Genomic DNA, 25,711 nt, shown 5'->3' on the forward strand with positions numbered 1-25,711 from the left:
CAGGGAAGTGAGCATGGAAGTGAAAAGTTACTACATGACAGTATTGTGATACCAACTCTAACGTACGGAAGTGAAGCGTGGACGTTGTTGGAAGGACACAAGTCAAGAGTGAGAGCCGTGGAAATGAGTTATTTAAGAGGAGCCTGTGGAGTCACATGGAGAGACAGGCTGACGAATGAGGATATAAAGGAGCGTTGTGGTGTTGATGTGGATGTGATAGGAAGCGTTATGAGGAACACACTGAGGTGGTTTGGCCATGTGGAGAGGATGGAGGGTGAAAGACTGACGAAGAGAGTGTATGTGAGTGAGGTGGAGGGGGAAAGAGGGAGGGGGAGGCCGAGGATGAGATGGAGAGATGGGGTGGAGAGGTATATGAGAGAGGGGGGTGTGAGTTGGAAGCAGGGCAGTGAAATGGCGGGGGACAGGGCGACTTGGAGGCGATTTGTTTGTGGCCACCCCAAACGGGATTGAGGCGTCTGGCAATAGATAGATAGATAGATATATATATATATATATGTAAAGGAAGAGGATATTCGCTGGCTCAAAAGTACAGAAATGGCAATGATTACGTGGATGTGCGGTGCATCCTTGAGTGCAAGGCCTGGGGAAGTCAAGAGGTGGGATGAGACTGGAGTGTATTGATGTTGTGATGTGGAGTGGTAGATTGAGATGGTCTGGGCATGTGGAGAGGATGGGAGACGAAAATTGGGTGCAGAAGGCAAGAAGTGTTAATGCTGGGGGTAGGGTAGTAAGAGGTAGATCGAAAAAGACCTGGGACGAGGCCAATGAGTATGACCCCAGGGTTACAGGGCTAAATAGGGTAGAAAAGAGTAAAGTGATGGTAATCAAGGGAAAAGGAGACTCCCAGTGTGATGTTACAGTGAATGGAGAGAGACTGGAATTGGTGAGAAAGTTCAAATACTGTACCTGTGTAGAGTGATAGAAAAGAGAGGAAAATGTGCAAAAGAAATGGAATGCAGAGTGACACAAGAAAGGAAGGTAGCTGGTGCTATGAAGGCTTTGACAGGAAAAAGAGGCTTGAGTGTTGCAGTATATATATATATATATATATATATATATCCAATGTTCAATAGGGAGGAATTAAATGAACTCAGGTTCAGTACACATTCAACCCCCTGCTATCGCGTCTAACTGGTTACAGCAAACGTGTGTGATAGCTGAATTCGCAATAACTGAACTGAGGAATCAATGGGAAAATTTCTAATTGGTTTTTCGGTGGCCCATTTCTCTAGCTTTTAACCACTTTATGCCTACGATTTCCATCCAATCTCTCCTCCAACATGAAATAAAGCATTACTGTATTATATTAATAATAACATTATAATAAAAAAATAAACAACATAAAAGGCCATCAATCTTACTTTTATAAGGATTAAGGAAGGCTTGGGTGGTCTGAAGGGTTCCGAGGCTTGGGAGTGGCTTAGCTGCCGCCAGAGCCCTCACAGGCCTGACTCTCTCTCCTCAAAATATTTTTTCTCCTCTGGTCCAGACTGTCCAAGAAAACATCATAATCAAAGCCCTCGTAGTCTGCCTCTTGGTTGGAAGGGCCTGGCTGTGGTTTGTGGCCAGGCGTGGGCTGAGGTTGAGGGGCCAGCGTGGGGGTAGGTTCAGGGACTGGGTACTGATGAAAATAATCTGTGATTTGACACTGGCGTAAGGCATTCATGTAGGCATGGTACTTGTCCTCATAACCTTCAAGGGCTTTATTAATGTAGGATTTGCACTGTTTGCTGCTGATTGTGGTATCTTGCTCTAGAATGTGACATATCTGGATACTCAATCAAAGTCTTGATGTCCTTCATACTCAACCCCTCCTTAACTTTCTCTCCTGCATCCACCTCTTCTCCTGGGCTATCGTCAGCATCCTCTAGTAGAATATCTTCAGCAGTAACTGGTGCTGGTCGTAACATATCTCGTATCTCGTCACCAGTTGTGCCCTCAAACCCACGGCCTTCAAATACCTCTCACCTCCTCAGCTGCAGCCTCCAGCTCTGCCTCCAATGACCGGGGCTCACCTGGTACCTTAACCTGCCTGTCCTCAGGTAAACCCTCCATGATGTTGTGCCATGCGTGACTTATTGTTGCTGGGGTAATGCTATCCGAACATTCGACCACCAAATCAATCGTCTGTTTTATTGTAAAGCTCTTCCAATACTTTAACACTTTTTGTTCTGATTCGAGAGCTTCAAACTCAATGCATGATAGCGGTCTTGGGGTGCGTGATAGCATGTATGGTTGAGCATTTGATGTGTGCACGACAGCAGATAACTGTTATAGCTGAACGCGCGATAGCAGGGGGCTGAGTGCATAGCAAGTCTTGTTTGGTTGATACTACTGTAAACAAAATTAGTGCTCACACTATTGTACTGTACAGTACTTCTATTTTCTGTAGGTTTATTCTGTGTACTTTGATACTGTACAGATAAATATGTTAAATTTTTCAATCAATAATACATCAGGGGAAAAAAAAAAAAAAAAAAAAAAAATCACGTGACTGTTTGGTCAGCCAATGCATCACCTCATTAAACTGGTACTCTGTTCAGCTTATGATGAAGTTTGCTCGGTAAGGTCAAGGTAGCTGATATACCGTATCCAAGGCTCTGATTAACAAGGTTTGGTATAGCAAGAGTTTACTGTATTAGCAAATGCCACTCACATACCTAGCACCACGTACTGCAGGTAAAACTTAGTATTTTGGGGTCCAAGGCTACGTAACTAAGTCCATACATCCCATCTCTCCTTTGGATTTTAATAATTTATGGGCCACATCCAGTTGGAAAGACTTCACCCACTTAACCACCAGATCCCTCCACATTTTCTTTAATAATATTATTACCGCCCAATATAGTCAACATTTCCTGGGTTACTGGAAATCATTTAGCTTGTCATCCAGTGCACTTATCTTAGGGGAACACTACATCACGTAAAAATTAGGCATGATGTTATTATGGCAGATTAATGACCAAGATACCAGAACATTAACCACTTCAGCACACCGACAAACTTTTTTTATTTATTCTTGTTAGCCAGTGACAGTTTTAACCAGCTTCAGAGAAATTTTCAAACTCAAGGAGTTTGATATGATTTTCATTAATCTTTCTGCTGCAAGAGAACTCCCTAAAGCTGAAAATTACTGTCAAAAGTTTGTAAGAACACGTCAAGAAAAGTCATCCTCGGGCTGATGGGGTTTAACTAGCTACAGCATCATGGAGTCCGAGATAATGTGATGATACATTACTTTGCTTACAAACACAAAAGCATGAGCAGAAAATAGACAGCAACACAAAACATGTATGGGTTTATTGGTTGGAGGAAACAAGAAAGCATTGGGGATCTACTTAACCTTCTCCTGGGTATGATAACGCTAGTGTTCTACTGCATTTTGGCTATCACCAGACAATTTTATTCAACTGATAGTGAGTCCTAGGAGCCAGTGTTAATACTGTCACTATTAATCCTCCAATGGTGAGGTCAACTCTATCACTCTATTCCAGCTAACACACAATAATATATTTCGGTCGAGCATTAATACTGTCACTATGTCATTACTGACCCTCTACTGATTGGAAAAACTCCAATATTCTATTCCAGTTAACTCCAGATGATTTCATTCAGCCGAGTGTAAGTCCAAGGAGTTTCATGACTGGTAACTACTGAATGAATGAGCTGGCTGTTTGAATGTTTAACCTCCTGACTGCAATGACAATTTAAATATTGTTCTTGTTGTCTCCAAACAGTTTTACTTAACTTCAGGGAGCCCCTCTAGTAGTGAAGGGGTTAAAGGAGGTTGCCTCTATCCCCTTAGCTTAGAAATTTTCTCCTAAGCTAAATAAAATGGTCTGAGGGGAAAAAAAACAAAAAAAAACAGTCAATAATACATCATCAGAGTGAGGTGGTTCTAAAATGAGCCCTTTCTGCCAGAGAACAGTAAGGTTCCCTTATACGGGCATCCATTATATGAAAAGTCAGTGTTACAAGGTTGACAAATATAGGACACTTCTTGGTCTAACGAATACTGAAAATTCAATGTTATGAGGATGTCATGAATTTGAGATTCAGTTACGAAGTGCCGGTAAGGAAAATTTATTAAGTACCCCTGAAACTTTCCTCATTGCATTCTCTCAAGCCTTGGTGGGACAATGAACCAGCCATAGTGGTGGTAAAGTGATATAAGGGCAGTTCAACACCAAAGTGTTGGTACAATATTCATATAGCACACCGTACAGAAGACTCATGATTCAAGACAGAGGAAAGTAACGCTCTTGCAATATCATGAACATTTCTCCCTCTAATAGCAAGAACAAAATACTGTATAATGAACATCATGTAAGTGAAGGGGTCAAGCCTGGAACACTCCTGTGGTGAAAAGGTTTAACAAAGTTGCATCTACCCCTATCAGTCTGAAAAGTTTTTGCTAAAATGAACCAAACCAGGAGAAGGCAATAATTAAATGAAAAAGACATCTGGTTTGATGGGTTAATCATATCTATGAGTCCTCAGTAATCCGAACCTCTGTTGAACAGATTCAGAGCTGATATGTTACGCTAACAACAAAAATTTTTAACCCCTTTATGCTGATGATGTCATTACTGCCTTTTTTTTTTTTTTTAATTTTTGCTCTTCCCATATAATTTTATACAGCTTAAGAGTCTTTATGTTGAAGGTGTAATCTACAGTCTTCTGCTCCTTCAATATGAAAGGTCTTTCCCATCACAGTGCTTCACCTATAGCATCCCATCAGGAGCACAGAGGACCAGGGTTAGGTTATTCAGGACACACATTTAAGGCAAGAACGACTACCTGCTCATCCTGACTGGCATGAGATACAAGAAAAAATAAACTCCACACACCGTTTAAGTGTGGTAAAGACTACATATTATATAGATAGATAGATAAATAGATAGATAGAGAGACAGATAGAAGCAGGAAGTCAAATGATGAGAAGGTGTTGTGTCTGCGAGAATCGAGCAGTGCTAAACATGCTTACACACTCTTAACACTGAGGAAAGCTGACGACAGCGGCCAGTAAGGAGATGATGCAGTTAGCTGTCAGCAGTCCTCTCGTGAACAAAGATCTGGTAACCATGAGGAACATACGTGACACACCCCTGCTACACCAGATTTTAGGAAAGAGAATTTAGAAGGAGACAAGCGACCCTAGAGAGAGGTCGAGACGGAGATTAGCCTTAGAACAGAGAGAGAGAGAGATAGCGAGACAGGGAGGTAGCTACCCGGGACTTATACTCTTTCCATGTGAGAGACCTGGTTTAATATTTCCAAGACAAATAAAAATAGTCCCATACTATTCTTTACCTCTCCCGTCACTACATGACATCTGGTGGGGAAGCTACTACAAGATATAAAAGCCGCTCGACCACAAGTCTAAAATATACTTCTCTACAAGTAACTACAAAGTCTTTATGACGTAAGCTTCAGTCCTTACGAGCCACATCTGGTTGAAGTCCCTTAATCCACTACAATAAAACTGTCTGGGAATAGCAAGAATGTACTAAATGAAATTATGTAAATGAAATGGTTAATGGGTCTAATTTTAAGGTATCTACACATATATCCAGCCCAAAGTTCCAGACTACACTATCTCTGCAACTTCCAATGGTGTTGTCTGTGAGTTAATCAACACTGCCAGGGACCATTGATGAACTTATGCTTGTGGTAGTACAAATGTGTTATAGTTTCAGCTTACACTCTATTTCCATGCCTGGCTAAAAATAAGCCAACGCCAGACACAGGGCTCAAGCCAGCTTCAGCTTTGGCTTCAGCTTTATGATGCCAGGATTTCCAGGCCACAACTTCAGCTTTGTACCTTTTAAAATATATGGCTTTGGCTTTGACTTCACACCATTCTACGGACTTTGGCTTCAGCTGGCTTCAGCCCCAACTGCATGCAACCACACCCAGATCAAGAATGAAATACTGTACTTTATGTCTAATCACTCTTTAGAGCATGTGGGATGAGCAATGTTGCTAACTAAACCAAGATCATGAGATGAACACATCTAAAACATGTGGGAACTGAGAAAAACAATGTTAACTGCTGCAGAAGAATTATTGTTTAGTAATGTATTGCTGGAAGAATTTTTTGTCCAGAAAGTGTTGCCTTCCAGACTAAACTTTTGAAAGCTAATAATGAATCACTGCAATGTCATGCTGTGTTGACTACCATGATGTTAGGCTTTGTCCACATGTGAAATGTACCTGATTTTTTTCTTTAATGTACTGTCAGTGGAATATTCTTTTTCGAGATCTGTCTTACAACAAAAACGGCTAGTGTGTCAACAATTCTGATTTTATTATTTTCGAGGCACTTATTTTGCATACAAGAGTAATTAAAACTTTCGGTTACTGCAGGAGAGTTTAATATAAAACTATCTGTTTGTTTTCTGATGATACACATACTTATTTGAAAATCTTGTAGGCATAGTAATTTTATACCACTGAGATAAACACTGTTACGTTCAAAGTTTAATCAATACTGATCAAATACTTTTTGAGCTTGCTTTGTATCCACTGTAGAGTATTAAACTGTTAGTCACTGCAATGGATTTAAACTTAAAATAATCTTTTTCTATGTTCTGGAGTTACACAAATGTATCTGAAAATCTTTTTGGAACAGTCCATTACTTCTACTGTACATCACAAAGGGGGACACTGTTATGATGTATGTCTTTATGAACATCTAAGATCTGTAATAACAGACACATGATTCACTATAAAGGCTATTCTGTCTTTAAAAAAAAATAATAAAAACAATATGAAACTACAGCCTGATATTCTGTCTGCCTGGCTGTCAAAAGCACATTGTAGCTCAAAGCTCGAGTCAGCTTTGGCTTCATACATTTTCATGTGGCTTCTGCTTGATGACCATTTGCTGAGCTTTTACTTCAGCTTCATGAAATTCTAGGACTTCAACTTCTGCTTCCAAGCCAAAGAGCGGGCTTCGGCCCCTTATCCGGTCTCATAGTCAGGGCTTCATACTTACCACAGACTGCTGCTGGTGATTTGAAGTTTTTCCAGACTACAAAGGTAACAGTGTCGTAGTGAACTGTTTCTCATGCAGTCTAGCAAATCATCGAACTATCACCAGTTTCTGTTTAATGTGAAACACTGGATATGACTTCCTTTCAGCTAATGGTGGGATTAGGATTAGTGGGTGAGCAGAAACGACAGGTAGGGTAGACAAGTGTACCTCTATCAATGTGAAACAACTGACATACAACTGAAGCTTGTTAGTATTATTTTTTTCTTTTAGAGAGCTCACCAAATAGTGGCTCAATAGGTGTTACATACATGAGTTTTTGTTGAGATAAAAGTGCTAACAGCACTTCTAGCAAACATGTGACAATTGTGGTCCATGTGATTCACAAGTAAAGCACTGGTACACAAACTGTTATGACTATATCTGATGATTAGCATACTCTGCAAGTCCTCATGCAATATATAAAGACTTCTGTGGTTCTGCAAAACTGCAAATAAAAATGCAAAGATCTTCAGTGATTAACCCCTACAGTTTGATGACATACTGTTCATTGCTTTTAATTACTGCTAAGTTCAGACAGTTTTATACAGCTTCTATGAGACTTTTTGAAATACGAGAGTTAGATATGGCCTTCATGAACCCTTTCAATACGAGAGACCTCTCCCAAGTTGAATAAAATTATCTGGAGGTAGCAAGAAATATAACAAAACTGACATTCTCTGACTGATGGAGCTAATTAAATAGTCCCAAATACAAACCCTAGAATCCTCTTCGTTTACTTAGCGGGCATTGAAGATTTTTGCGGTGCAGTCAGAGCTACCACTGGCGATATAGCGAGGGTTAGACCAGTCCACTATCAGCACCTTATCTTCATGTCCCTTCAGGTCATACAGTGGCGTCTTGGGACTGGAAGAAAAAGGAAATCATGTTATTCTTCACTGGAGTGGATGCAAATATCCATCCATCATCTAATCCTATGTTGCCCCATGATAAGCGCAGAAGCCCAGGGCTAGGCAAGTTTGTCCTGACATTTAAAATGACAGTGACCAGCCTCATTCATCCCCGAGTGGCATTATGTGAAAAATAAACCCCAACCATCCCTTGGAAAGAAAAATGCACAGGCTCCAATCTGATTGGAGCAACGTAATTATCCACTAAACCACCAGGTGCCATAATTTGGTTATATGGTTACCACCCAGCACAGTAAATGGTTTTCTGGCATACCTAGGAGGAAAATACGGAAGCTGAAAAACCAAGTAGTAAGGGATGCCTTCTATAGCGAGTTGAGGAGAGTGGTGGCTGAACAGGGAGCTGTAGACAGAGGCGTTAATGAACAGTACAGAGCCCTCAAGAATAATTTCTTGAGAGCTACTGATGTAACATGCGGCTGGACAAGAGGACCACCAAGACATAAAGTAACTTGGTGGTGGGATGAGGGTGTAGAAGCTGCAATTAAGGAGAAAAGAAGGCTTTTCCGGGAATGGAAGAAGGGAGGTAGCAAAGAAGAATATTTGGCTGCCAAGCGTAGGGCTAGAAGAGAGGTATACAGGGCAAAGTCTCAGTCACAGAGACAATTACTTGATAACCTAAATCATGGGGAAATGAAAAATATATTTAGAGTGGTAGGTCAGGTGAAGAGGGATAATCGGGATATCATAGGTGAGCAGTGTGTGAAGAATGATGAAGGAAGGGTAGTGGTGAACAGTGAGGATATTAAAGATGCATGGAGAGAGCATTATAACCGGTTGTTGAATGAGGAGTTTGACTGGGACAGGGAAGGTTTGGAGCCAGCAGATCCAGTGTCTGGCCCTTGGCCTCTGATTGATACTGCTACTGTGAGTGAGGCAATAGGCAGGATGAGGGTGGGGAAGGCAGCAGGTGTGTCTGGGTTGACTGCCGAAATGTTGAAGGCCTCAGGCGATATAGGGGTGACTTTAGTCACTGACCTGATAAATAGGATTATTTATGAGTGTGTTGTCCCAGATGATTGGCTGAAGAGTGTAATTGTAAATGTGTATAAAGGGAAGGGTGATGCCCTGGAAAGAGGAAATTATAGAGGTATAAAGCTCTTAGATCAGGTAATGAAGGTAATGGAGAGAGTTTTAGAAGGTATGATTAGAGAAAGAGTGAATATTGATGAGATGCAGTTTGGGTTTATGCCAGGTAGGGGGACCACTGATGCCATATTCATTGTTCGACAGCTTCAGGAAAAATATATTGGTAGGAGAAGGGATCTTTGTTTTGTTTTTGTTGATTTGGAAAAGGCCTTTGACAGAGTCCCTAGAGAGGTGGTGAAGTGGGCAATGAGAAAGCTTGGCTTGGAGGAGTGGCTGGTTAGGGTGGTTATGGCCATGTATGTGGGTGCTCACACCCAGGTGAGAGTGAATGGAGATTTGAGTGATGAGTTTTCCGTGAATGCTGGTGTGCATCAGGGGTCAGTCTTGAGTCCCATGTTGTTTATCATGGTACTTGAAGCCCTTTCACGTGACTTTAGAAACGGACTCCCGTGGGAGTTGTTGTATGCTGATGATTTGGTGTTGATTGCAGAGAATGAGAGGGAGGCAGAGGAAAGGTTTAGGAAGTGGAGAGATGGTATGGGGCAAAAGGGTTTAAGGGTAAATGCAGATAAAACTAAAGTGATGATATCTAGGGTTGGTGGTGGTACTGTCAAAGACGAGGGAGAGTGGCCATGTGCAGTTTGCCACAAGGGCGTGGGAAGTAATTCCATCTTGTGTGGTGTGTGTGATAAATGGGTGCATAAGAGATGTAGTGGTATCAGAGGTAGACTGTGAGATAATGCTGATTTTATGTGTAAGGCGTGCCGGGGTGAGCAGGTGGAGATTGTCAGACGTTAAAGGATTGAACTTGCTGGTGAATCTCTTGAGTGTGTGGAAGAGTTTTGTTATTTGGGAGACATGTTGTGTGCTGGAGGTGGGGCTGGAGCTAGCTCTGTGGCTAGGGTGAGAAGTGGTTGGAAGAAGTTCAGGGAGCTCTTGCCTCTCCTGACATTGAGAGGGCTTTCCCTACGTGCTAAGGGGTCTTTGTATGCAGCATGTGTTACGAGTGTAATGCTGTATGGCAGTGAGACCTGGGCAGTGAAGGAGGAAGATATTCGCCAGCTCAGACGTACAGAAATGACAATGATTAGGTGGATGTGCAGTGCGTCCCTGCGTCCAAGGCCTGGAGGGGCTGGGTTTACAATGGAAGAGTTGAGAGGTAGGATGGGACTAGAGTGTATTGGTGTTGTGATGAGGAGAGGTAGATTGAGGTGGTTTGGACATGTGGAGAGGATGGGGGATGATAATTGGGTGAGGAAGGCGAGAAGTGTTAATATTGGGGGTAGGGTTATGAGGGGTAGACCGAGAAAGACATGGGACGAGGTCATTAAGTATGACCTTAGGGTTAAGGGACTGAACAGGGAGGCTGCAATGGATCGTGCAGCGTGGAGAGCCGCCATTAGGTGACCAAGGCTGACACATGCAAGCATGTTGGAGCCTTTAAAAACGAAATGAACGAAACAGGAAACTTTTAACTGGAAGAAAAAGAAATTTATGCTGTTATTCTTTGGTCTGGCAGAAAAGGATACTGTGTTGTTATCCTCTGAATTAGAAGAAAAGAAACTGTTGTTATTCTTTGGAATGGATGAAAACGAAAAGTGTGTTACTATTACTAAGTCCTGATTTCAGTGCTGTGAGCTGTTCATGTGGAAGAATTATACTGTACATACAAATAGAAAGGTTCTTAATGACACAATGCACAAGCTTCAGCCTGACTTGGACCTTTTACAGGTAGAGATCCAAGTTGAACTGCAATTTTTGTTTCCATCCATCCATCCAACCACCATCCAATACCGTCACCCCATAGAGGAGTGTAGGAACCTGGAGCTAGGCAAGTTGGTCCTGACATTTAAGATGAGAGTGACCAGCCTCACTCATCCCTGAGTGGCACTATGGGAGCAGTAACCCCAACCACCCCTTGGACATAAACCTACACAGGCTCAATCCATTTGAAGCATCTTAACTACCCACTAAACCACCAGGTGCCATAATTTGATTATATGGTTCCACTCAGTGTAGTAAATGGTTTCCTAGTGAACAGGAAACCATTTGGCTTGTCACTCAGTGTAGACACCCATGGGCAGAAGGAAGAGGAAAGAATGAAGGAAAGAAAGACAGAAGAGGAAGTGTAAATCACCCACAGGCAGAAGAGAGAGGAAAGAGTTAAGGAAAGAAAGAAAAGAGGCAGGATGGAAGAAAGGAAAGGGCAGTCACCCAGTGCAGCACTACATCAAGTGAGTGGATGGTTAGTGCCCCCACGTGGTTTCTTCTGAATTAATGACATTTCTATACATGGAAATAATTCTCCCTTATGCTGTTATTCTTGTGACTGAAGAAGTTTTGGCCTTTACTGTTACCAATCATGTTTAGAGCTGATTTGCTTGCAACACTGCCATACACCAGATATCTAAAATACAGTAGCGATGGTCCAAATATTCGCCTTCAAATTCACAGTTGCGTATTTTTGCATATTTTTCAAAATTCGCGTTCACGTTTGCATTCACATGGTATCATGTGAATATTTTGCAAATATTAGTAATGTAACTTTATGAAGTTTATACAAATTCAATTAAAAAGTTAAAAGCATAAGTTGAATGAGTGTTCTAGGCTAGTCTTGCCACCCACGCAGCTGTGCCAAGTTAGCTTAAGCTGGTTGCTGCATCATGCAGTGTTGCCAGTTTCCCAGGGAACTCTGGATTTCTCCAGATTTTTTGCCTAATGACAGATTTTCAAAATTCTCATTAAAAAGTGAGTAATCTCCAGATGTTTAGCTCGTAACCAGAAAAAGTACTCTAAATCTAAGAATTGAGAGAGAGAGAGAGAGAAACCTGTCTGACATGATCTGTTCTGGGTCCTTTCGAAGTTCATCCAGGACGCATCTGATATCCCTGGAGGATGCATGTAAAAGTTGGGTCCTTGTCCCGCATCCTGGTAACACAGAAAACTGACAGAAATTTGTTCATTGAATTTTCTATGGCTGAAACTCTTATAATGAAATTTATTCGTACAAAACAACATGAATAACTCACGTTTCTATGTCATCAAACAGAATATTCACACTCGTGCTCATACTCCCGAATACTGAAAATTCATACTCGCATTCGCATTTGCAAATTATGAAAAACACACAGTCAGAACATCACTAGTACAGTCTGTAAACAAATGAAAGAAAATAATCAGGAAATTATTTAACTTTATTGTGCTCCAATCAGATTGAGCTGGTGAAGGTTTATATCCAAGGGATGGTTGAGGTTGATTGCTCATGTAATGCCACTCAGGGATGAGTGAGGCTGGTCACTCTCATCTTAAATGTCGGGACCAACTGCCTAGCCCCAGGATCCTACACTCCTCATGGAGCAATGTAGGATTGGATGATGGATGGATGGATGGATACTATTCACTTGCTTCCTATCAGGAATTATCAAAGTTTTTTGGCAGTAGAGGAAAAAGTATGTAGTCTAATGACCATTAACCCCTAAAGTACTATAACTGACGATCGTCAGTTTGCTAGTTTGCCACATAGAGTCCTACGACTGACAATCGTAGAAGGTCTGTCAAAAACTGCTGAGTATTATGCCAGCCCCTTTTATGATGCAAATGGTTCCTACCCAACCAAAAGGCATGAGGTGGTGGGAAGTATGATCCCGCCCCCTCACCAGGTCTGTAGGGGGACCGACCCTGCCTCCCAGCCACTTCTCCATGTCCCTCTGGCTGATTGGATATAGTCAGCTCTGTCCCCTCCCATCCAAACTACTCACCAAAACCATATTTACACTGAAAGGGGGGGTGTCTCATTCCCCCTCACCCCCTCCCCTGACCTCCCCCCTCCACCTACCCCCACCCCCCCTTCACATCAAATGACACAGCAGTTCCCTGCTGTGATCACTTTGTGTGTGTTTCCTCCTGCCATAATACCCCCCACATCACCTCTCCCTCATTTGGGGTGTGTTTCATACCCCCTCACCCCCACCAGAGACCACCCACCCGACCTCCACTTTCCTCCCTCCTTATCCTTCCTCCTGAATATGGGGCTGTAATTTCCCTACCATGATCAGCCTGTGTCTGTGTATTCTCACCAAACATTTTTTCTTTTCTTCTTCTTTTCTTTTTTCTCTCTCATGCTGACTCCTGCACCTAGTTTCATTGATGGAAACACATTATACATTGTTTTGGTAAGTTTTTTTTAGCGAAAATATGTTTTTTGCTGATATTTTTTAGTTTGGAAACAAATTTTTTGTTTTATTTATTTATTTTTTTACTCATACTGACTGCTACACCTAGTTTCACTGATAGAAACATATTTTACATTTAATTCACTGATTTTGGTAAGATTCTCTAGCAAAAATTAGGCTCCGTTACTGTTTTCCTGTTTTCTCTCTTACCACCAGGGGGACCTTTATAATCTTTGACAGGCAGTTTCACGGTAACCATAAGGCCTAGCGGACTGAGATTGGCATTTTCAGGTGTGTAAATTCAAGCTCTTCAAATCTGTAAGAAAAATTTTTACCTTGGTAGAAGCTGAAAAATTGACCCCGAATTGCAGCTGAGGGGGAACATAGCTTCAGAAAAATGCGATCTTTAGGGGTTAACCCTTGAGAGCAATGACATGCAATTTAAATTAACATGTCCACCACCTGATGATGATATTTTCAATATCGGGAGGATCTGTAGTAATAAAAAGATTGTATCTAATATCTCCTGATTGCAAAATGTCATAATCTTCATAAATCACCTGGAGGACAAATAAAATATGCCATGCATCACTGCAGATGTTGTGGCCTCAAGATCATACGAATGTAAACCCAGTGGATTACAGGCTGAAGCTGCCTTTCTCATGCAGTCCATTATCTTCCTTTTAGGGGAGAGGGAAGGGGCTGAGGGATGCTTGCATAAATGGATAACAGAACTGCCTGATTACACCAGTGGCAGTGTGAAGTCACTATTCTCCAGGACTGGAGTGAATAGGGTTTATTTAACATTCTATCAACTATGGCAGCCACCACAAAAGATCCACCATTGACATACTCAATCTCCTGACGCATACCATCCATCAATCAACTGACCAACATGGAGAAACTCATGCAGTAGCGCTTGATATTTCTAAAGCTTTCAACAGAGTGTGGCACCGTTCCCTGCAATCCAACTCCCAAGCTATGGACTAATGTCCTTTGTTCTGCTTTCCTCATATCTCAGCAACAAAAAAATAAAAGTAGATGATGTATATTCCAATTTCCACTCAATTAATGCCGACGTGCCACAGGGATCAGTTCTGGCACCAACCCTGTTCCTGGTTCATATTAATGATCTCTTAGCTGTCACCCACAATCCCATCCATTCATATGCAGATGACTCAACACTTCAACAGTTCATTCACACTCAAACACCCATTTACAAAGTAACTCTCAACTCAGTACAGCCGTTTCCATAAATCAAGACTTATCTATGATCAATGAATGGGGACAAAACAACCTTGTCTCATTTAATGCTAGTAAAGCCAAATACAGTATATACAATTCACTAATAGACTGACATTGCCAGATTCATAAACTACCTTCAATGCTACTAATATTCCCAGCTCCAAAAGTACCGAAATTCTCGGTGTCTCATTTAACAATGACCTCTCATGTCAGATTACTTGCTAAAACCATCTCAAAGAAACTTGGATTATTGTACAGAGTCCATGACCTCTTCACTGGCAAGCAGTCAGCTATAATTTATAAGAATCACATGTGCTCTCAGCCTGAATACTGCTCACTCTTGTAGAATGGATGTGGAGAGGTTGCATTAACCCTTTAACCGCGGGCATTGTTTTGACCCCCCCCCCCCGCAGGGGTTCCAGCCAAACTATAAACAAACCTTTAAACCTTTATAACTCTGCACATAATAAAACTAGAACAAAAAATAAGGTACCATTAGAAACTACTAACCTTCAGTTTTGCAGTGATGTAGGTTTCATGACTTCATGGACTTTCACTAGACGGGCAGTGCCGTTAGATGTGAGCAATCTAAAATCACTATTTTTCACCCCACACACCAGTACCAAATGCCAACCACACTCTGATAATAATACTATAAACATACATGAACACTGCACATACGATAAACACCCACTCTATGTTCACTGAGGTAGGTAAAAGGCACTGTAATTGCCCACACTTCACTGCAGCGTCAACGCCACTGTCATGCACAAAGCTGGACAGAGACTGATGTGTGTTTGGGCAGGGGTGGGGGGGCCCCCAGGGGGTGGGAGGAGGGAAATGGGGGTTGGCTGGAGTAAAAGAACTTAATAGCTACTCTACCTTGAAACAATAGGCGCGCGGAAAAAACGCGCGATATTCAAAATATTCACGAACATTCCAGAATAACACCTGCGGTTTGGTCTAGTTTTTTCAATATCATTCTGGAATGACACTCGCAGTTAAGGGGTTAAAACAACTAAACAAAATTCAGAAAAAAGCTGGTGGAATTATTAATAACCCTGCTATTATAAATAAACTACCTCCTCTACAAAGAAGAAGGAATCTTGCCTCCCTTGCATTATTTTACAGATATTTTTATGGCAAATGCTCAAACGAAGTTGCGTCCATTGTACCACCTCTCCATGCCTTCCCTCGTGCTACATGGGCATCTGGTAGTGCTCATGACTGGAATGTCACACAGCCATATTGCCGAACTTCTGGCTATCAGAATTCTTTTATTCCCCGAACTGCATCTATCTGGATCTCGCTTCCCCAGAGTTGTTTCCCTCCAAACTTCAACCTACAGCTGTTCAAATGCAACTGTTACAGATATTTTATGAATGAGGATGCTGGTAATCTGGTGTATGGATTATCTTTTTTATTCACTTGTTTTTCCTTCCTCTGTTTTATAATTTAAATATATATATATATATACACAGTATATACACAAACAGTCCCCAACTTACGAAAATAATTGGTTCTTAACCCGCCCCGTCCCAACCACTTTTTGACCACTGGTACCCCCCAATCCCGGCCATTTTTCGATCCTTTTTTTTTTTGTTAAAACTTTCGCTTTTGGTGAGAAACATCGAAAATTCATAGAGAAATCGCTCACCTGAGGTTTAAAATACTCATTACAGGTAGGAGAGCCTCCTTACCTTACTGGGTTTTCCATCAGGCTGGCACCAAAGAAAACGAGTTCTATGGGAGGATAACTATTTCACACCATTCATAAACGGTATTTATTTATTTACTGTTACGAATTTATATGTAGTACAAGAGTATATTGGTTTTCAAGCAGTAATATAGGCATTATAAGCATTGTTTCACTCACTAATACCTGACCTTTTTTTGCCACATTACCTGATCATCATTTCTAACTGTTTCTTCCTCTAATGCTATGTAAAGTTTGTCCTCCACATTGTCATTGATTGGGGAATCACTCTGGCCCTGAATTTCGTACCGTGGCATGACATGGCTATACTGGCCAGGTCACTGATAACAGGTGAATTGCTGAGAAAAGGGCATGCAGGGGGTGGGGAGGAGGTCATGCTGGGTAAGGCATTGTCTCTGCCTGGCATCTTGTTGAGGAAGGTGTCCCGTGTATACGTACTAAAAATGACTCGCGAAAATTGAAAATTGTGGAAATTATGAACCTTGCAATTGCAGGACGTTGAAGTACGTCCTCGGGATTAGCTGTGACAAAACGTGAGGACATGGAAGTACGTCCTCGGGACGGCGCGGGTTAAAGGTCTTTCGTAAGTCATTTTTTTTCATAATCCATCTCTCATTATTATACTCACTCTCTCTCTCCAACCCAACCCTAATCCCATAATTACTGAGGTCACATGGTTCTTTCCCTCTACCCCTTTCTACACCGTTCCTACTTCTGTGCTATCCTCCCTCTCACTCTCTCTCCAATCCAACCATAATCCCATATATAATACCTGAGGTCACAAAGTTCTTTCCCTCTACCCCATCGCCTTTCTACACCATATCTACGTCTGTCCTCTCTCTCTCTCTCTCTAACCCAACCCTAATCCCATAATTACTGAGGTCACAAAGTTCTTTCCCTCTACTCCATCACCTTTCTACTTCATACCTACTTCTGTGCTATCCTCTCTCACTCTCTCTCTCTCTCTCTCTCCCACACCCAAATTAAGGACCATTAATGTCTCCACTCTTCCACTTATCCACTATCCACTACCCTTCCCTGAACTGCAATTATCACCTCACCTCCTTCTCAGTGTCTTCACCTGACCCCATCCTTCCTTGATATGACTGACCCACCACACACACACACACACACACACACACACAATATATATATATATATATATATATATATATATATATATATATATATATATATATATACTTACTCTGATGACATATTTCTGTTTCATTCTTATTACCACCATTTAACTTTACTCTGAGATATTTTTTCCATATTTCTATTTCATTCTTAATATCACCATAAAGTTTTCGATCAATTTATCTATTGCCAGACGCCTCAATCCCGTTTGGGGTGGCCACAAACAAATCGCCTCCACGTCGTTCTGTCCCCCGCCATTTCACTACCCTGCTCCCAACTCGCACTCCCTCTCTCATATACCTCTCCACTCCATCCCTCCATCTCATCCTCAGCCTCCCCCTCTCTCTTCCCCCCTCCACCTCACTCACATACACTCTCTTCGTCAGTCTTTCACCCTCCATCCTCTCCACATGGCCAAACCACCTCAGTGTGTTCCTCATAACACTTCCTATCACATCCACATCCACACCACAACGCTCCCTTATATCCTCATTCGTCAGCCTGTCTCTCCATGTAACTCCACAGGCTCCTCTTAAATAACTCATTTCCACTGCTCTTACTCTTGACTTGTGTCCTTCCAACAACGTCCAAGCTTCACTTCCATACGTTAGAGTTGGTATCACAATACTGTCATGTTGTAACTTTTTCACTTCCATGCTCACTTCCCTGTTTCTTATCACTGCTTTCAAAGAACCAGCAACCTTTCTTCCCTGCTGTACCCTTTCAAGCACTTCACCCTCCAAACCTCCATCCTTACTCATCACACTACCCAAGTACTAAAACATACTCACATTTTCCAATTTCTCACCATCCAACCTCGCTGTACATTCACTGACTTCATCTCTCTCAAAGACCATCACTTTACTCTTCCTTACATTCACCATTAGATTCCGTTTCTTGCACACTCTCCCAAACTCATCCACCAAGCCTTGGAGCTCCCCTTCGTCTTCACTCAAGAACACAGTATCATCTGCAAACAGTACAGGGAGTTTCCAAACACTATCCTCTCACACCAGGACCACTCCAACATCCACTACCCTACCTTGTACCTCTTTTATTATCCCATCCATGTACAGATTGAACAACCATGGAGACATGACACATCCCTGTTTCAACCCAACCTCCAAAGAGAAAAATTCACTTAGTTCACCATCCACACGCACTGCAGCCTTAGCACCATCATACATACTCTTCACAGCATTCAACAACTTTCCATCTACTCCATATATTCTTAATACTTTCCACAATCCTTGTCTATCCACCCTGTCATATGCTTTCTCCAAATCCATGAAAGCCGCATACAACTTCTTTCCCTTCTCTAGAAACTTTTCCACTAAAGATCTAAGAATGAATATCTGATCTACACAACCTCTTCCCTTCCTAAAGCCTCCCTGTTCTTCTCCAACTAATTCCTCTGTTCTTTCTCTAACTCTGTCAATAAGTATCCTACCATACACTTTTCCTATTATACTAAGAAGACAAATGCCCCTATGATTACCACACACTTCTTTGTCCCCTTTTCCTTTGTACAAGGGAATGATTATACCTGACTTCCAATCCTCCGGGACTCTACCTTCCTCCCAGGCCAATCTGCACATCTTCCACATCCATTCTACTACTATCTCTCCCCCATGCTTCAGCATTTCACCACACACTCCATCAATTCCTGGGGCTTTCCCCAATTTAACTTTCTTCATTGTTTCCACAACTTCTATCCTACTTTGAGGTATTCTTTCCAACTGAAAGGGTGACATATGGCCTTCCTTAACCAATATCACAAGGAAGTCAATGTGCCTCAGTCTTCCTCACCTCCTGCAGTCCCACATCTTGACTAAGTTGTCATAGCCACCCGACACAAACAAGTTTTCTTGAGTGGTACTCCATTTAACACTCGACACCCACTTGTTGTGTGATGAATACTTCTGCTGCACGATGTTGCCCTCTGTCACAAATAAAAAGAATTAATCCTTGAACCTTATCATGTATCAGTTTATTTCTCGCTCCTCCACATGAATCTGTTTAACTCAAGAAAGGCTATTTGTACAGGCTACATGTAACCCATCCAGTTCAAAAAGTTACCCCTAAGGTGACTATAATAATCTGGTGAGGCAAAAATAAAACTGAAATACATAACTGGACTAATGTGATTAGGAAAGAAGCAGAACTGATAATGCAAAGGATATGTTAATGCTGGAAATGGACCTATTCATGTGGTGCAATGATATAACTGGGTGGCTCCACTGCCCAGTTATATACACATCCCTCAAATCCCTCCTTTCCCCATGAAAGGGAGATGACATTGTAGAAATAGGCAACTTCAGTCTGCAGTCCACCAAGTTCACTTTCAGATGAGCCTGGGGATTTAACACAACAACAAAAAATAGCAACAACATTATTTGAGAGAGTATGGCTGTGTGTGGCTGAAGGAAGTAGTGATGAGATGTAACTGTTGTCGTTGCCTTGAACTCAAGTAGAGTGAAATTAGATGATTGCTGAAAAAACAACTGGACACTCTTGGAGATCTTTTACTGAAATTAGATTGATGGACTTTGTGTGAGTTAATGTGAAGAATGTATGCATGCTTTCTTCAATATCAACACAAAATGTAACTCACAAACAATCCAACATGCTTTCAATAAAATTCACCCACTCCAACCACAACAATCTCATCTCATGCACCTCAGACAACCCTTCAACATGTTAGTTAGTGTGTCAGTGCTCTTCATAAGTAGCCATGGTCAGCCTGTTGACACAATGTAGGTAAGGATACTACATTAAGCCACTGGCTGCAACAAATAAACGAACTGGAAAATAGTATTTTGTGGTAGGTGGGGGCACTCACCATCCACTCACTCAATGTAGTGCTGCTCTCAGGTGTCTGCCCTTTCCTCTCCTCCATCCTTCATTCCTTCCATCCTCTTCTGTCTTTCTTTCCTTCATTCTTTCTTCGTCCTTCTGCCTACGGGTGACTTTACACTCCCTCTTGTCTTTCTTTCCTTCATTCTTTCCTCTTCCTTCTGCCTGTGAGTAACCCTACACTGAGTGACAATCCAAATGGTTTCCTGTACACCAGGAAACCATTTACTATGCTGGGTGGTAACCATATAACCAAATTTTGGTGCCTGGTGGTTTAGTGGGTTATTACGGAGCCCTATTCGGAGTGAGACAGTGAAGGTTTATATCCAAGGGATGGTTGGGTTTATTGCTCACCTAATGCCACTCAGGGATGAGTGAGGCTGGTCACTCTCATCTTAAATGTCAAGACCAACTTGCCTAGCCTGGGGCTTCTATGCTCCTCATGGGGCAACATAGGACTGGATGATGAATGAATGAATGAATGGATGGAAACAGTATTATTCTAGGAAACAGTACAGTAAGACCTCACCATAATGGAGTAACTGGGGCCCAAGCCATTCCGAAAAAAGCGAAATACCAATAAATGCGACATCCGGACTTCCCCCTGCTAACCTGGACTTTTTCCGATATATCAGACATTAGTCTGGATCTCACCAATGGTTTTTAAACTATTTTCACTGCCACTGCAGTACTGTACTGTATTATACCTTCACTACAATAATCCAATGGTATAATATATATAATAATAATGTACTTTACACTGAAAGACATGTCCTTTATTTACCTTATTGTGGTGAACACAGCTGAAGTGGTCAGGTAGTCTGGACTGTTTCTGGCTTCATCAGACTTTTTCCGGTACATAGGGATTTAGTCCAATAGCTCCTCGATTCCAATAAAAGCGAATTCCGGTCCACTGAAGTCCATTATATTGAGGTCTTACTGTATTATTTTGATTTTCTCTTCCTTCTGCCTGTGGGTGGCTCTACACTGAGTGACAAGCCAAATGGTTTCCTGTACACCAGGAAACCATTTACTACACTGGGTGGTAAGCAAATTTTGGCACTTGGTGGTTTAGTGGGTAATTATGGCGCTCCAATCGGATTGAGCTGGTGAAGGTTTATATCCATAAGTGGTTGGGGTTTACTGCTCACGTAATGCCACTCAAGGATGAGTGAAGCCGGTCACTCTCATCTTAAATGTCAGGACCAACTTGCCTAGCCCCTGGATCCTGTGCTCCTCATGGGGCAATTAGGACTGGATGATGATGATGATTATTATGACTGGTTTTGGGGATGTAGGAAGAAGGAATGCAGTGCCAGGAAACCTAACACTCGCAGAAGTGACGAATGCTGTGAAGTGACTGAAAAATGGGAAAGCAGCTGGGGTTGATGAAGTGTATGCAGAGATGATTAAGTGTAGTGGAGAGATTGGAATGAAGTGTTTGTTGGACATATGTAAGAAGGCATGGATGAGTGAAATTGTGCCAGTAGAGTGGAAAAAGGCAGTAACTGTACCCCTGTGCAAAAATAAAGGAGAGTGAAGTAAGTGCAAGAATTATCGTGGCATAAGTCTACTGAATGTTGTAGGAACGGTATATGGAAGAATCATTATAGGGAAGGTAAGAAAGCTATCAAAAGTCCTAGTGAATGATGAACAGGGTGGTTTTAGGAGTGGCAGTGGATGTGTGGATCAAATATTTGCAGTAAGACAGATAGTGGAGAAGGTTTGTGAGGACTACAAGGTGTTTATGGCATTTATGAATCTGGAAAAGGCATATGACAAAATAGACAGAGAAGAATTGTGGAAGGTTTTGCACACGTACGGTGCTGACGGTAAGCTGCTAGGTGCTCTCAAGAGATTTTATGATGGTGGTGAGGCATGTGTAAGGGCAACAGGCATCTAAGTGAATGGTTCATGATCAATGTGGGTGTGCGACAAGGTTGTGTGATGTCCCCATGGTTGTTCAATAAATACATGGATGGGGTGATGGGAGAAGTAAAAACATGAGTAATGGAGATGGGATAGCATTGGTTATGAATGGTGATGGGATGGAATATCTCGAATTTGTTGTATACTGATGATGCAGTGCTACTTGCAAATACCAGACGAGCTTGGCAGACTAGTGCAGAGTTTTGTCGGTGTCTGTGAGCATCATGCCTTGAGAGTAAATGTATAAAAGAGTAAAGTGATGGTTAATGAGAGAGAAGGTGGCCCCCAGTGTGATGTTACAGTGAATAGAGAGAGACTGGAATTGGTGAGAGAGTTCAAATACCTGAGTGCAGTGATAGAAAAGAGAGGAAAATGTGCAAAAGAAGTGGAAAGTAGAGTGACACAAGGATTGAAAGTAGCTGGTGCTATGAAGGCCTTGATAAAAAACAGAGGCTTGAGCGTTGCAGCTCTGCGAGGCTTTCATGAAGGAGTGTTAGTGCTAACTTTAACATACAGATGTGAGACTGTTGTGTGGCATGAAAATGAAAAGTCAACAGTAGGAGCAGTGGGTGGAGATGGGACTGCTGAGAAATGTATGTGGAGTACACAGAATGGATAGGATGTGGAATACTGTAATGTGATTCGCAAAAGATGCAGAGTGAGGAACTCTGTGGACACCAGTATCGGAGAGTGCACTGTGATGGTATGGTCATATGGAGAGAGTGGATGCCAACAGAGTGGTGAAAAAGGTATATCTGGGCAAATTTGAAGGAGGAAGGAGGCAAGGTAGGGCAAGAAGAAAGTGGAGGGATATGGTGGATGAGTGTGTGAGGAAGAGAGGCATGGAATTGGTGAGGCAAAGGGACTGACAAGAGATCAAGCTGGTTGGCTGAATTTTGTGAGAAGTGCGTGACCAGGGATATGGCACCCAAATTCAACATGACAGCATTCAGAATGGCTCTATCATACAGGTATATGTGAAGCTACAGAACGTGGTGATATTTTTTTTGGCCTATCTGATGGAGCCAGGATTTTGCAGACTTGAATGATGAGTGAATGGAAACGTGGCCCATTAAACTGGGCAAATGGCAAACTTTGGCTGTCTGGATGTTGCTACTCCTCACCCTGCCCTAGGGTGGGAAAGGAGGTCCAGATGATGATGATAATGATAATGATGATAATTATTAAACACACAATCACATACACACTACTTACTGGTATGTATTACACAGGGGCCATCGTCATATCGCTTATAAAGACTCCAACACGCTTGCATGCATCAATCGCAGTCACTGAAAGATGGTTCTCCATACTGCTAAATCTCTGGTAGCCTCCTTATTGAGTCCCTTATCCCTGAGGTCACACATTATTATCTTGACCCAAGTCTTTTTCAGTCTGCCTCTTGCAACCCTATCCCCAATGATCACACAGTTTTTCTGTCTGTTTGTCTGTCACTCACTCAGTCACACTCTCTCCCTCTCTCTCATTATGTTAAGGAGTTAAAAAGCCTGGGAACTAAGACTTACAAACTAGTAGTCACCTTTTTTCCTGGGGTCATAGAGTCTAATATGACGATCGGCACAACTGGCCAGGATGGTTCGAGTAAAAGGGGACGAGGAGAGGGAGAAGAAGGCACAGTTCCCGATGACCTGGGACTTCACCCCGCCAATTTCTATATCCCACACACGCAGAGAGTGATCCCAAGAGGCTGTGGTAACTTCTCCTGCTCCTGTCCATGCAACTCCGCCAATGCTCTCAGTGTGGCCGGCTAGTGTGACGACTGGTGTCTGTATGTGGAAGGAGGGATAATTTAGGTTACACTGGAAGAATTATACTTACATACAATAAATATTTCAATATATCACCTCTTCATATACTGTCAAGAAACTGAATATATATATATTTTTTTTACCTTCTTATTTGCCTTCTTGGCTGCTCGCCTCTTCTTTCTCTCACTTTCTTCATCCTCCTCCTCTTCTGGTGGTTTTTTATCATCTGGAAATTTTTGATGTCAGTAACAATCTACTGATAGATATACAGATAGACAGAAGCAATCAATCATACAATCAACTATTGAAGCTTGTTACATCAGCTATGTCATACCTTCATATTAACCACTCCACTCTACTATCACAATTTTAAACTATCTATCTATCTATCTACTGCCAGACCCCTTAATCCCATAAGGGGTGGCCACAAACAAATCGGCTCTATGTCGCCCTGTCCCCCGCCATGTCACTGTCCTGCTCCCAGCTCACACCTCTCTCTCTCATATCTCTCCACTCCATCTCTCCATCTCATCCTTGGCCTCCTCCTCCCCCCCCCCCTCTCAACCTCACTAACATACACTCTCCTTGTCAGACACTCACTCTCCATCCTCTCCACATAGCCAAACCACCTGAATGTTTCTCCTAACGCTTCCTACCACATCCACATCCTCACCACAATGCTCTTTCAATTCCTCATTTGTCAGTCTATCTCTTCATGTGACTCCACATGCTCCTCTCAAATGACTCATTTCCACTGCTCTCACTCTAAATTTCTGTCCCTCCAACAAGGTCCAAGCTTCACTTCCATACATTAGAGTTGGTATCACAATACCGTCATGCAGTAACTTTTTCACTTCCACTCTCACTTCCCTGTTTCTCATCATTGCTTTCAAGGAACCAGAAACTTTTCTTCCTTCTTGTACCCTTTCAAGCACTTCACCCTCTACACTTTCATCCTTACTCATCACGGTATCCAAGTACTTAAACACACTCACATTTTCCATTTCCTCCACATCCAAGCTCACTGTACATTCACTGACTTCATTTCTCTCGAAGACCATAACTTTACTCTTCCCTACATTCACCTTTAGATTCCATTTCTTACACTCTCCCAAACTCATCCACCAAGCCTTGTAGCTCCCCTTCGTCTTCACTCAACACGATATCATCCGCAAACAACAAAACAGGGGGTTTCCAAACACTGCCCTATTTCTCATTAGGGCCGCTCCAACATCCACTGCCCTACCTTGTATCTCTTTTATAACCCCATCCACACACAGATTGAACAACCATGGAAACATGACATCCCTGTTTCAATCCAACCTTCAAATAGAAAAATTCACTCAGTTCATTATCCACATGCACTGCAGCCTTAGCCCCCTAACACATACTCTTCATGGCATTCAGCAATTTCCCATCAACTCCATATATTCTTAATACAATTCACAATCCTTGTCTATCCACCCTGTCATATGCTTTCTCCAAATCCATGAAGGCCACATACAACTTCTTTCCCTTCCTAGAAACTTTTCCACTAAAGATCTAAGAATGAATATCTGATCTACACAACCTCTTCCCTTCCTAAAATCTCCACATACTTCTCCAACTAATTCCTCTGCCATTTCCCTAACTCTGTCAATGAGTATCCCAACATATACTTTTCCTACTACACTAAGAAGACAAATGCCTCTATGATTACCACACACTTCTTTTTCCCTTTTTCCTTTGCACAAGGGAATAATTATACCTGACTTCCAATCCTCTGGGATTCTACCTTCTTCCCAGGCCAATATGCATATCTTCCACAT

The 25,711-nt window shown here is 42.0% G+C and overlaps 1 protein-coding gene across 2 annotated transcripts in view; it reads right to left on the reverse strand.

The window, feature by feature from the left end:
- Positions 1–7,153: 7,153 nt before the first annotated feature.
- Positions 7,154–25,711, reverse strand: part of LOC145410377 (ribosome biogenesis protein WDR12 homolog) — a 50,069-nt gene continuing 31,511 nt past the window's right edge. Inside the window, exons 6-10 of one of the 2 annotated variants that reach the window (XM_080280530.1) lie at positions 24,047–24,129; positions 23,675–23,921; positions 19,159–19,291; positions 7,777–7,924; positions 7,154–7,505 (exon numbers count right to left, since the gene is read on the reverse strand). In XM_080280530.1, coding sequence (XP_080136656.1) covers positions 7,798–7,924; positions 19,159–19,291; positions 23,675–23,921; positions 24,047–24,129 — 590 coding nt within the window. In that variant the 3' untranslated portion in view covers positions 7,154–7,505; positions 7,777–7,797. Of the gene's footprint in view, positions 7,925–19,158; positions 19,292–23,674; positions 23,922–24,046; positions 24,130–25,711 lie in introns of both variants that reach the window. The other variant, XM_080280529.1, reaches the window with a different exon arrangement.

This window comes from Coenobita brevimanus, chromosome 85 (genome assembly GCF_032717465.1).
Source record: "Coenobita brevimanus isolate Jiangsu-jjx chromosome 85, ASM3271746v2, whole genome shotgun sequence".
Lineage (NCBI taxonomy): Eukaryota > Metazoa > Arthropoda > Malacostraca > Decapoda > Coenobitidae > Coenobita > Coenobita brevimanus.